The sequence below is a fragment of the Ciona robusta genome, chromosome 3, assembly GCF_009617815.1.
Source record: "Ciona robusta chromosome 3, ASM961781v2".
NCBI lineage: Eukaryota > Metazoa > Chordata > Ascidiacea > Phlebobranchia > Cionidae > Ciona > Ciona robusta.
In genome coordinates, this window is record NC_143237.1 from 9,205,250 (window position 1) to 9,216,890 (window position 11,641).

General features: G+C 36.6%; 3 protein-coding genes and 1 non-coding gene across 5 annotated transcripts; all 4 read left to right on the forward strand.

The window, feature by feature from the left end:
* The first annotated feature begins 330 nt into the window (after positions 1-330).
* On the forward strand, positions 331-6,110 carry LOC149739033 (heat shock protein HSP 90-alpha-like). Its single transcript, XM_089874661.1, has 13 exons — positions 331-580; positions 979-1,185; positions 1,357-1,560; positions 1,693-1,872; positions 2,203-2,289; positions 2,637-2,774; positions 2,918-3,083; positions 3,412-3,675; positions 3,967-4,157; positions 4,598-4,750; positions 4,937-5,151; positions 5,315-5,433; positions 5,757-6,110. Exons 1-13 carry the CDS (start codon positions 434-436, stop codon positions 5,867-5,869), a joined length of 2,184 nt encoding a protein of 727 aa, XP_089730787.1. The 5' UTR covers positions 331-433; the 3' UTR covers positions 5,870-6,110.
* On the forward strand, positions 1,992-2,132 carry LOC149739034 (small nucleolar RNA SNORD14). The gene has a single exon (XR_016384724.1). It is a non-coding gene; the product is annotated as a small nucleolar RNA SNORD14 (small nucleolar RNA).
* Positions 6,111-6,572: 462 nt separating the features above from the next.
* On the forward strand, positions 6,573-8,187 carry LOC149739035 (basic phospholipase A2 KBf-VA-like). The gene is made up of 5 exons (XM_089874675.1): positions 6,573-6,780; positions 7,125-7,228; positions 7,296-7,451; positions 7,819-7,943; positions 8,006-8,187. The coding sequence occupies exons 1-5, from the start codon at positions 6,676-6,678 to the stop codon at positions 8,119-8,121; spliced, it is 606 nt and encodes a 201-aa protein (XP_089730801.1). The 5' UTR covers positions 6,573-6,675; the 3' UTR covers positions 8,122-8,187.
* A 52-nt stretch (positions 8,188-8,239) lies between these two features.
* Positions 8,240-9,908, forward strand: LOC149739036 (phospholipase A2 OS2-like). 2 transcript variants are annotated; one of them, XM_089874672.1, is made up of 4 exons: positions 8,240-8,507; positions 8,787-9,034; positions 9,313-9,440; positions 9,660-9,908. In XM_089874672.1, the coding sequence occupies exons 1-4, from the start codon at positions 8,373-8,375 to the stop codon at positions 9,797-9,799; spliced, it is 651 nt and encodes a 216-aa protein (XP_089730798.1). In that variant the 5' UTR covers positions 8,240-8,372; the 3' UTR covers positions 9,800-9,908. The 2 variants fall into 2 exon arrangements, with proteins under 2 accessions (XP_089730798.1, XP_089730799.1); XM_089874673.1 differs by having other exon boundaries at positions 8,254-8,507; positions 8,799-9,034.
* The last annotated feature ends 1,733 nt before the right edge of the window (positions 9,909-11,641 follow it).

Here is an 11,641-nt window from a genome sequence, read left to right on the forward strand (position 1 = left end):
AATAGTTCCTAATGTTATCTTTAAAAATATAAAATTAAACCAATAAAAAATAGGTAACATATATGTAAATGGTATAATATTAGACATGAGTAAAATTAGTGCCAAGAGAAATTTAACGCTTCTTTGTTTCATAAAAAAGTGATAGTAATTGAGCGCGGATGAATACAGAACTTTCCGGCTTATCGTGTGAGAAAAAAAAGAGAGGGAACTTAAAACGAGAACACGTGCATTCATTCAAACGTGGTTCGACGTTGGAGAGTGTGGTTGACATTTTACGTTGGGCAGTCAGTTTAAATTTAAAGTCGGCCAATTTACGTTAATATGTTGCCTAGTTTTTATTATACTTAACTAAGTTGGCTGTTTATATCTCAGATTTGCGTACCTCTTTAGGTTTTTCGTTTAATTCAAATTTAGTCAATTTAACACCAAAAGAATGGAACAGGAACACGAAGTTCAAGAGGACTCTGGGGAAGTCTTCGCTTTCCAGGCAGAGATTGCACAGTTGATGAGCTTGATCATCAACACTTTCTACAGCAACAAAGAAATCTTTCTTCGAGAATTGATTTCTAATGCATCAGATGTAAGTGAACTAAGTTTTTTAATTTATTTGTGGAGGGTATCGATTGTACAATAAGTCTAGCTAATGTTACTAGTTAATAAAAAAAATTGTTTCATTTAAAAAATGCTGCTATGATGATGTATTCCAACATTCGCAGTTTCCACCAGACCGAGATAAACTTAATATACAGGAAAGTAAAACTTGCTGTATATTAAGCCAACTCTTATTAATGATGGTTTAACGTTCCTTCCTTGGATGTCTGAGCAGTCTAATAGTTACATAACCATTTGGAAATCTGTGATCTTGTTTTAGGTAACCTTAAATGGTCCTTTATATTTGGTGCAGGTCTGCTATGTCAACTACATCCTAGCGGACTTCCACTTTTGAAACGCCGAACCTAATATTTGTTTTCTATACAGGCCTTGGACAAGATCCGATATGAAAGCTTGACAGATCCCAGCAAACTTGACAGTGGCAAGGAATTGAAAATTGAAATTATCCCAAACAAAGACGATTACACCCTTACACTTATTGACACTGGTGTGGGAATGACAAAATCTGACCTAATTAACAACCTTGGTACAATCGCAAAATCTGGTACCAAAGCATTCATGGAGGCTCTTCAGGTGTGTTTTAACAAACATTGTAACCGAAAACTAACTTAGTTTCATTTACTTAAAACCTAAAAATATCATTTTTGGAACCAGAGTCTTAAATTATATTTGAATAAAAATACCCTGTTTTGGCATTCTGGTGCTAAAACTACATTTTCCAAATAAAAATACCATTTTTTGCAGTCTGGAGCTGACATTTCCATGATTGGTCAATTTGGTGTTGGTTTCTACTCTGCTTTCTTGGTCGCTGACAAAGTGCGAGTGGTTTCCAAGCATAACGATGATGAAGCATATGCATGGGAATCCTCTGCTGGTGGTTCTTTCACCGTTGCTTCCATGGATGGAGATACTTTAACCCGTGGAACAAAGATTGTTCTTCATCTTAAGGTGAGTTTTTAAATATTTTGCACATCGTTAAAAGGGTCTTTATACACACAATAGAAGTCTAAATTTAAAAAGAACCTTTTTTTGAAAAAAATGAAATTTAGTAAGATTTTCAACATTTTCCTCCTTTTTCAGGAAGATCAACGGGAGTACTTGGAGGAAAAGAAGATCAAGGACATCGTGAAGAAGCACAGTCAGTTCATCGGGTATCCCATCTCACTTCATGTGGAGAAAGAGAGAGAAAAGGAAATCAGTGATGATGAGGAAGATGAAGAAGAGAAAAAAGAAGAAACTGCTGAAACCGAAGAACAAAAGGTATATTTTATAGCAACATTTCTGCTTTTCCTCAATGGAATGCCAAAGCGTCAGTTCGCAAGATTCTTGCCGGGGAAGCCTGAATATAAACGTGTTGAAAATTTTGTCAATGTTTTTTGCTGCTATGATGATGTATTCCAACATTCGCAGTTTCCACCAGACCGAGATAAACTTAATATACAGGAAGGTAAAACTTGCTGTATATTAAGCTAACTCTCATTAATGATGGTTTAATGTTCCTTCCTTGGATGTCTGAGCAGTTAATTAACATCATTGGTTCTGTTTACCTTAATTTTGTAATTTCTTCTAAACAATTACTTGATCTTCCAGGAAGATGACGACAAACCTAAAGTAGAAGATCTTGATGAAGAAGGTGAGGAAGCAAAGGATGACAAGAAGAAGACAAAGAAGATCAAGGTAAAATGAGATGTCCCTTGCTGCACAAGTATTAACTTTGTAATGTTCAATATGGTGATGGTGAACAATCTATTCCATGTTATCTGCTTACCACCAACCTGCTAATAACCCTTACTACCAACTTATCACCATCCCCTGCCCATAACTAACAACCTCTTAACACTCATCACCAGCCTAATCTGTAACGTACTGGATGATTCTTCACTAGTGTCCACATAATTGTTAAAATCTGTTCGAAGCCACTACTTCTTTTAAACGACTGGTACACACATTTTGTTGAGAGGTTTTGGATAATGTTTATGATTAACATAATATTAAATTTCAATACAAAATTCTTTGCCATTCAGGAAAAATACACCGAACTTGAAGAGTTGAACAAAACTAAACCATTGTGGACACGAAACCCTGATGATATCTCCCAAGATGAATATGGGGAGTTCTATAAAAGTTTATCAAATGATTGGGAAGATCATCTTGCTGTGAAGGTAAGGGCTGGGCAATAAAATTTGGTGTTCTATTTCAAATTGTAAATAGCTGGTTTTAATGTTCTACGGCTGCTTTCGCTGTCAAACATTGAGCACTAGTTTTTCAAATATATTATCTGCTTTTAACTAAATCTTTTTCTCAGCATTTCTCAGTGGAAGGTCAACTAGAGTTCCGAGCCTTGTTGTTCGTACCAAAGCGTGCTCCATTCGATTTATTCGAGAACCGAAAAATGAAGAATAATATTAAGTTGTACGTAAGGAGAGTTTTCATCATGGACAACTGTGAGGATCTTATCCCAGAATACTTGAGTAAGTTTAGGATTGTGTTTATAGGGTTAGGTGTTTGCTTTTTGCTGCTATGATGATGTATTCCAACATTCGCAGTTTCCACCAGACCGAGATAAACTTAATATACAGGAAGGTAAAACTTGCTGTATATTAAGCCAACTCTCATTAATGATGGTTTAACGTTCCTTCCTTGGATGTCTGAGCAGTTTAAAATATACAATAATTAAATAGGTTATTGGGTGAACTCTGGCTTTAATCCCAGATCCCATAGCATGTCAAGCCCTGACACCACCCATATAAAATAAAAAATAGTAATTTTTTTTATAACATTTCTATCTCAACTTTGCAGACTTCGTTAAAGGAGTGGTCGACAGTGAAGATCTTCCCTTGAACATCTCTCGTGAAACTCTCCAACAATCCAAGATCCTCAAGGTGATCAGGAAGAACATCGTGAAGAAGTGCGTGGAGTTGATTGGTGAGATTGCCGAGGACAAAGAGCAATACAAGAAGTTCTACGAGCAATTCGGGAAGAACCTTAAGCTTGGAATCCACGAAGATTCACAAAACCGAAAGAAGTTGGCCGGGTTCCTTCAATATCACTCATCACAATCAGGTAAGCTAAAACAAATATGAAATGTGTGTAGTGAAGTTTAATTCAACAATTTCAAAACAGTTGTCTTAAATATGTCTTTTTTCCCAACACTTTTGGAAAATCTTAAGAACAATTCAAACAGTGATGTTTCTGTAATGTTTGAAGTAGTAGGTGTTAAAATAATGCAAAATCTTTAACAAACAAAGGAAGTCTTTTAACAAAGCAAGTCTTGAGTAGTAACTATACACCACTTGGGACAATGGTTTTCTTGAAAAATGTGACTGCCAAATTTAAACCTGCGCTGTTACCTAGGTGACGAGATGACATCGTTGGAAAATTACGTCACTCGTATGAAGGAAAACCAGAAGGATATTTATTATATCACTGGTGAATCAAGAGACCAGGTTTCTAACTCTGCTTTTGTTGAAAGAGTTACGAAACGTGGGTTCGAAGTCCTTTATATGGTTGAACCAATTGATGAATACTGTGTACAACAACTTAAGGTAAGAATTACTACTAATGGTAATTATATTGGTTTACGGTTTTCCTTTATCTTTTAAATGCTGCTATGATGATGTATTCCAACATTCGCAGTTTCCACCAGACCGAGATAAACTTAATATACAGGAAGGTAAAACTTGCTGTATATTAAGCTAACTCTCATTAATGATGGTTTAACGTTCCTTCCTTGGATGTCTGAGCAGTCAATTAAATTTATTATTATGTGGTAGTGTAAGAGTATATAAAATGCATTCTTTAATAAAAAGGGTTTTAAAATTTTGATAGTACCAATATCAGCTTGGGTAACATTGTGGAATGCATAGGTTTGTAAAGACCACCAATATAGCATAGGAATCCTAATACATTCAGCTCTTTGTTGACTATTTAAGATATACCAATAACCTCTTAAATTCAAAAGTTACCAAGTTTTAATTTTACTCAGGAATTCGATGGCAAGAACTTGGTTTCGATCACAAAGGAAGGTCTTGAACTTCCTGAAGATGAAGATGACAAGAAGAAGTTCGAAGAAGCAAAAGCAAAGTTCGAAAATCTTTGCAAAGTCGTCAAGGAAATTCTTGACAAGAAAGTGGAAAAGGTTAATAAATATATAGAATTCTACTCTTAATCTCTGTTTTGAGTGAAAAAGCACAAAAGATTTAAATCAGTGTTAAAAATTGTTTTAACAGGTTGTTATGTGTGTTAAAATAGGTTTTGCAGACCTATAAACCCATTTAACTTTTTTTCCTTTAGTTATTTTACTAAAACTCGCTTATTTTAAAAGGTTGTTGTTTCGAACCGTCTTGTACAATCCCCTTGCTGTATTGTGACATCACAATATGGTTGGTCAGCAAACATGGAGAGGATCATGAAGGCTCAAGCACTTCGCGATACATCAACCATGGGCTACATGGCAGCGAAGAAACATTTAGAAATCAACCCAGACCATTCTATTATGGAACAACTCCGACAAAAAGCTGAAGCTGATAAGAATGACAAGTGTGTACCTTTTTCCTGACTTTTGGCTTTTTTATGTTTAAAATATTTTGTGGAAAATTTGCTGATTGATTCTCATTTTACTACAATTTTTTTTTTAAATTTGCACTTATTTTTCTATATTTCTACAATTTTGATAATTAAAACAAAACTAATAAATTTCCAGATCTGTGAAAGATCTCGTCATGCTGTTGTACGAAACCTCCCTGCTTGCTTCGGGATTCTCCTTGGAAGATCCATCAACACACGCCACTCGTATTCATAGAATGATCAAACTTGGTTTGGGTGAGTGGACTCAATTTCCTGATGCTAGTAGTTGGTTATAGTAAATATACACCGAAAGATAAAGATTAGAAATAATGCTCTCAATTCCCTGATGCTAGTACAGGTAGACCAGAAAAATATAGATTGCACTGGCTCCAACCCCCGTTTACAGAATAGGTTAAAAGTTGTCAGCCATGTAGAAACAGCATAATCAATATTCACCCACAGTGCAGCTGAATGAAACAGAACACTGACATGACTGCTGTTGCACCAACATGCGACTTGTTTGCTTGTGAATGTGGAAACAGCATTAAAAATCAAATTTTAAACTTTCTTTTTTCCAGGCATTGATGAAGTTGATGGTGAAGAGACGACAGCTGCCGAGGAAATCGATGACATGCCACCATTAGAGGGCGATGGAGATGATGATGCATCGAGAATGGAAGAAGTTGATTAAACGATACACTCTCAAAGTTTTTCAACAAAATTTGCAAAGTGTCGCTTCAGGACTTCAAACTACAACTTGCAACTGAAGTGAAAGCCAAACGTCATATAATAGTTCAACTTGTAGACAGTAACAAAACTTTAATCCCATTCTTAATGTTTCTTTTCGTTCTTGCTGTTTCTTGTACACCTGTAGTAATTGGATTGCTTTTTGTAATAATTGTGACCATTAAAAATAAATTACATTCAATGTATTGTATTGTAGTGTTGTTTGAAACTTCAGCTTTAAGTTTATATTAGTTTTATTTGTAATGTGCGGTTTCGTAGCACAAGGGTTGGGCAAACTTTAGGAAATTGAATGCTTATTTTTTCAAGAGCATTGCATGTTGTTTTGGGACTGGTACCATTATGTTTTTTTTTTACCTGGCCAAGCTACGAAATTGCTCGAAACACAGTTGTGTCTTTGATCACAAATTGTCATCCTTTTTGTAAAAAATGCTCCTAAGCCGCCACCGGCGTATAAAATAGAACACCCGTTTTATAGCGACTCTTTGCCAGTGTATCATACTTTAACGCCTAAGCCCTAAACAAATGGCTAATACAAAATCTTGCCTGTCAAAATAAGCGCATTGTTTTTTGCGTAAACAGCCATCAGTAATACGCCAACACAGGCCGACTGTAGAAGAATATTGTTATTCCAATACGCCGACTGACCCGTTTCCGTATACTGTAATTTAAAATACCGCTGAAGCTTAATGAAGCTTTATATCGTTTTTATCACCGCATAGTTAACCAGTTGTATTCGTTTGGTTTCGTAGAATGTCTTTCCTAACTCCTGCGTTTCTCTGCCTTGTCTGCTCATTCGTATTAACCAGCGCAGAAAGTCGAAAAGTCAGCCTTGGAATATTTCCTGACGTACCTGGGGTAAGAACTAAGTTCTGAATGCGATAATAATAATTTTTTTATTTTTCTCTTTAAAACGATAGCGAAGATCAAATTGTATTTAAAAAAGAAATTAACTGCAAAAAGACAGTCGTTAAAACACTATGGACAAAAGTAACCGACTATAATTTTTTTATTAAAGTTCAACAGCCACGCTTTTTAACAGATGCTTTTTTCCACATCTTTTTAATCATAGCCTACTGTCGTTTTTCTGTTATTAATTCTCTTTTCTTCGCTGTTTCAATAGTATGATGATATTCTCTATCGTTTATGAAGAGATAGATTAATTAATATTATGTTCTAACCTAGTTTTTACATCTTGTCAGCGCAACATGGACAAGATGTTCAGCAAAGACGAGTTGGAGGAAATGTTGGAAACTATTGAGCCAGCTGGTTCGAATGAACTTTATGACAGCATCAAATATTCCACGTTAGTATATCATATTGTTGAATTAATACTAAAATTCCAATATTACTAACAAACTATGTTACTTTAGAACCGCAACGTCTTTAAATCTGGCGAAGCAAATAATGTGTTACCAAGGAAAAAAGTGGAATTTGTGGAATGTCCTCTTGGTCGCTGCGAAATATGGGAAATATGGTTGCTGGTGTGGCGTCGGTGGTAAAGGAACACCGGTTGATGGAATTGACAGGTCAATAGGTTTAATAGTTTCTTGACAGCGGTTATTATCCATACTATAGCTACGTATACAGAAAATGTAATATGATATTTTAAAGTAGTAGGAACGTATGTCTAAAGAAAGAAAGAAACAATGTGCCAATATGAATAAAGTAGGGTGGGGAAAGACGGGACACCTTTAGCACATACCTAAATACCTGGACCGTGCTTTAAATAATTAACATCGGTCTATAGAAGTCGTGAAGATACGGTTTTATAATTCTTTGAGTGTTTTTGTTAACAATCAAATGGGACAAGAAAATAGAATGAGAAGGTGGCCCTTCTTTTCCTCACCCTACTGTGTAAATATGCTCTTACAAGGCATTAACAATATATTGTAGCTGCTGCAAATCGCACGATCTTTGCTTCAACGCTGCTACGAAAAAGTGGGCACCAAATTACTCGTCGGTGCAAATCTATTTTCACAAATACAAGATGTCGTGCCATCAAAAATCAACGGCTTGCTGTAAGTGTTTACTTTGAGTCAAATTTCACCATCACGTTACTGACCACCGACTGTAATTTTAGATGGGAGCGGATTGAGTTTAGCATTGTGCGAATGCGACAAGAAGATTAGCAAGTGTATTCATGCAGCTGGGAACTACTGTAGCGGTTTTGCATTTGGGCAAACGAAGAACTGTTAAAAATCAAAATTAACATTCGCAAGAAAACCTCTCTGACTTGGTGAATAAAAATAGCTCATAAACGAATCTATTATTTCGAAACCAAAACCATTAAGCGAAGCATACTTAAGGTTATCGAAAGCAAAGGATTGGTAATATTGCTGTCGGAAATTTCAATAGCCAATGACCCGGAAATTGTCGAATGCAGATACTTATAAAACTATAGGTGAAAGCACAGATTTGGCATTCTTTCGCAACAGACATTGTAGAAAATGGGTCATGTTTTAGAGTTTGCTGTACTGCTTATCTTAATAGTTGGTTTAAGTCAAGCGAATGCTAACACAGTTTTCAGTATATTTGAAGATCACCACGTCAGTAAAGTTAAGGAAGTAAATTCGACTGATAAAGTAGGTAGATTACTAATATAGTAGCCTACTGTACGTTTGTTATATGTTTCTGCTTGTTCGCCGTTAAGTTTAAAACCGGCACAACACAACTTTATTAAATTCGGTTAACTTTATGCATGTATAGGCTGTATTAAATCTATATATAGGCTGTACTAAATCATAAATATATATGGCTAGCAAAAATCGGCGATTTTAGCACCAAACTAAGGTCTAATTAATTTCTGTTCCACTCTATTTTGGTTTCGTTTTTACTTGAATATTTACTTAACTAATTGATAGTTTGATTTTCAGTTTTACAATCGCACATCAGTTTCTTTTAACCGAACTTACGTGCTGAAAAACGAACACCATCGGGGCATCAAAATATCTCGCGGCGTTGCTGTATACAACTTAGGCTTCCAAATATCATGCTACTACGGTTGGTCATATACTTCGTACACTTCCGCTACTATAGCGGCTGAGTATGGGCGCTATGGGTGCTGGTGTGGCTATAAAGGGTCGGGGCAACCGGTAGACGCAACAGACAGGTAATTTGACATATGAACAAAATAGCTACAAATGTACAGTTGATATATATAGTTCTGTAGGGTAAGATGCGGTATACCGTTAGCAGCTGAAGCCCACATTTCCAGTTCGTTTTTTTTTAACAACAGCGCGCTTTTAAAGTTACGGGTCCCCAGTTATATTTCTCTAAATATTCTTGGTTTACTACAAATGGACATCCTTGGTAACCATCACAAATGTAACATATTTGTACTTACCTTTTACTTGTAGTTTTTCAACGATACAAACATTGTTGTTTTAGATGCTGTCGATCCCACGACCGCTGTTATGGAGCTGCGTTATCTAGAATTCAATTGGTTGTCGCGCCAGCGGTCAAATCATTCATCACCTCATACGTTACAGTTTGTCAGAACAGAACGTCTACTTGCGGTATGTCTATTGCTTTTATATAGTAGCGTGGAGTGAAATGGGACATGCTTTCATTCTATATTTTCTCGTTCTATTTGGTAATAAACAAAGAATGTTTTAAATGAATCTATAACCGTAGTCCAGGAACTCTAGAAGAGCATTAAAATATATTAATATTTGGTACTAATGATATCCCATCTTAACTAAATTTCCCAAAATTATAATTTATATTGTATTTAGTTGGTGGATTCGATGTTGGGAGAAGATTGTGCGAATGTGATCGTAAGCTGTCCAAATGTCTGTACGCAGCAAGGACCAGTTGGAGCTTCTGGCATTCAGGAGTGTTCGCTAGACGTCGCTGCGGAGCTAACGCGAAATAATAACACGACTTCAGCGTTAATTAAGCATAACTAATACCAATACATATGCTATTACGCTATTGTTGTATAATGAACATGATTGCAGAAACACATGATTCTAAAACAATGATTAGGATTGTGACGTTACTTTGGGATAAATCGCATCAGTGAGTTTCGATACTTGATACGAGTTCCTTTCCGTTTTGCCACATAACAAGTTTCGTAATTTCCTGCCCTACCAGTTGGGTTATTCAGCATTTATGAGTTGGATATGCCAAATGTCTTACGATACTCTGAAAGACTTCTTCAGATGCGCCGTTGAGATGAAATCGAGCGTGTAATAACGACACATGGTGAACCGCAGCGGGTATCTCATGACGTCATGACTAATTTGGGGCCGTGAAGTAGTACTGCGTGTTGATTCGCGACGTTGAAAGTGGAATATTATGGCAACACTCAAACGGGCGAGTGTCTTCTTATGCCTGGTTCAGTGATTAGAAAGATTGAGCCGATTTGTTTGCTTTAGGATTCTAGCACAGGTGGTATTGTTATTACATGATACAGGTTATCAGGGTCGAACAGGTCACTGCCTGTAGTAGTCGTATAATAAATCAGACTGAGTTTGTTTTTGCGCCTCGTTACCGAAATGCCGGGGTGCCTTGATCTATAAGCTATGACGTCAAACCACGTTGCTGCTGATCAAATCTTCGACGAAAAACAAGTCGAAACAAACGCGCCACACTCTGTGCTTAACAAAGGCTACTATTGTTGCATGAAGACGTGGGTCAATAGCAGGTTCCTAATCTCGGAAAACGCGAATTTTCTAGAAGTAGCATTTATAGGTTTTCCATCATGCCCTATATACCACGTACCCATGTAAACTGGACCTTTATTTTTTTTCTCTTTGCGCGTCATTGTATAAACACTTTTACGTAAAATTTGCGGGGAATGTTAATCAATTTGTTGTTTACTTTGTTTTCAACTCATCGTGCTAATATAAAGCCGACAAGGAAAGAAAACACAGCAAGTGTTGTAACCCTGGGACTGCCTCAGGCTCATTTCCTTTGTCCCGCTTGCGTGTGTGGCCATTGTTGGTGATAATCAGTCTTGACGTCAACTACGCTGCTCTGCGATGCAAACTGGACAGATTGGACCAGTTCGTACAATTCGCTACGCTCTTAATGTGTTGCTGAACGGCAGTTAGGTTGTGTAAAAACCGGGTTAAGATGCCGCATTTAATTTGGCGAGACAGACAGTATACATAGCTGGCATTATCACAATTATTCCCGAGGGTTTTGTTGTCGTCATTTAGTTGGTGCTGCGAAGTAATTTCGTAGATGTGCTTAAAGTGTGTTGTTGCAAATACGTTTCAAGGGTTAGTAGTTATTAGTTGCGCTAAGCCTGTACTGCGAGGATTACCACGTTCTTAATTACTTGACATGTTTTAAATGCATAGCGATTGTTGATATGGATGTAGCTGAAGCGTTCAAGTAATCTGATCGCCCTTGAAAAACAATGAACTTTTCGCTCGTGTTTTTCGAAAACATTTGCACAGAATATTCGATGTAGGTTTAGCGCTTACATTATCTGTTGACTATATAATATTTGCGCAAAGTGGGGTTTCGTGGAAGGTGCAGGGGTAGCCGTCTGCAATATTAAGAATACAATACAAGGAATAGAGCATCAAATATCAGTTCATATGGAAGCAAATATTTAAGGAGTTCTTTTGAATCAACGTCTATACACCGCACACTAAGCAGAAGTCGATAAAATTGAAACCAAGATAAAATATCCAGACCTATGACATTCTCTCCCAGTCTAGCGAGACCTTATGTGAAAATGTAAGCGGCAAATAACAGATTT

Bases quoted from the DNA above. Each gene is read 5' to 3' on its own strand.
- LOC149739033 (XM_089874661.1), top strand. From the start codon at position 434: ATGGAACAGGAACACGAAGTTCAAGAGGACTCTGGGGAAGTCTTCGCT. The intron at 2,290-2,636 runs GTAAAATGAGAT...TTTGCCATTCAG, and splicing joins AGAAGACAAAGAAGATCAAG to GAAAAATACACCGAACTTGA. The intron at 3,676-3,966 runs GTAAGCTAAAAC...GCTGTTACCTAG, and splicing joins ATATCACTCATCACAATCAG to GTGACGAGATGACATCGTTG.
- LOC149739035 (XM_089874675.1), top strand. From the start codon at position 6,676: ATGTCTTTCCTAACTCCTGCGTTTCTCTGCCTTGTCTGCTCATTCGTA. The intron at 7,229-7,295 runs GTTAGTATATCA...ATGTTACTTTAG, and splicing joins GACAGCATCAAATATTCCAC to AACCGCAACGTCTTTAAATC. The intron at 7,944-8,005 runs GTAAGTGTTTAC...CTGTAATTTTAG, and splicing joins TCAAAAATCAACGGCTTGCT to ATGGGAGCGGATTGAGTTTA.
- LOC149739036 (XM_089874672.1), top strand. From the start codon at position 8,373: ATGGGTCATGTTTTAGAGTTTGCTGTACTGCTTATCTTAATAGTTGGT. The intron at 8,508-8,786 runs GTAGGTAGATTA...ACTAATTGATAG, and splicing joins AAGTAAATTCGACTGATAAA to TTTGATTTTCAGTTTTACAA. The intron at 9,035-9,312 runs GTAATTTGACAT...TTGTTGTTTTAG, and splicing joins CCGGTAGACGCAACAGACAG to ATGCTGTCGATCCCACGACC.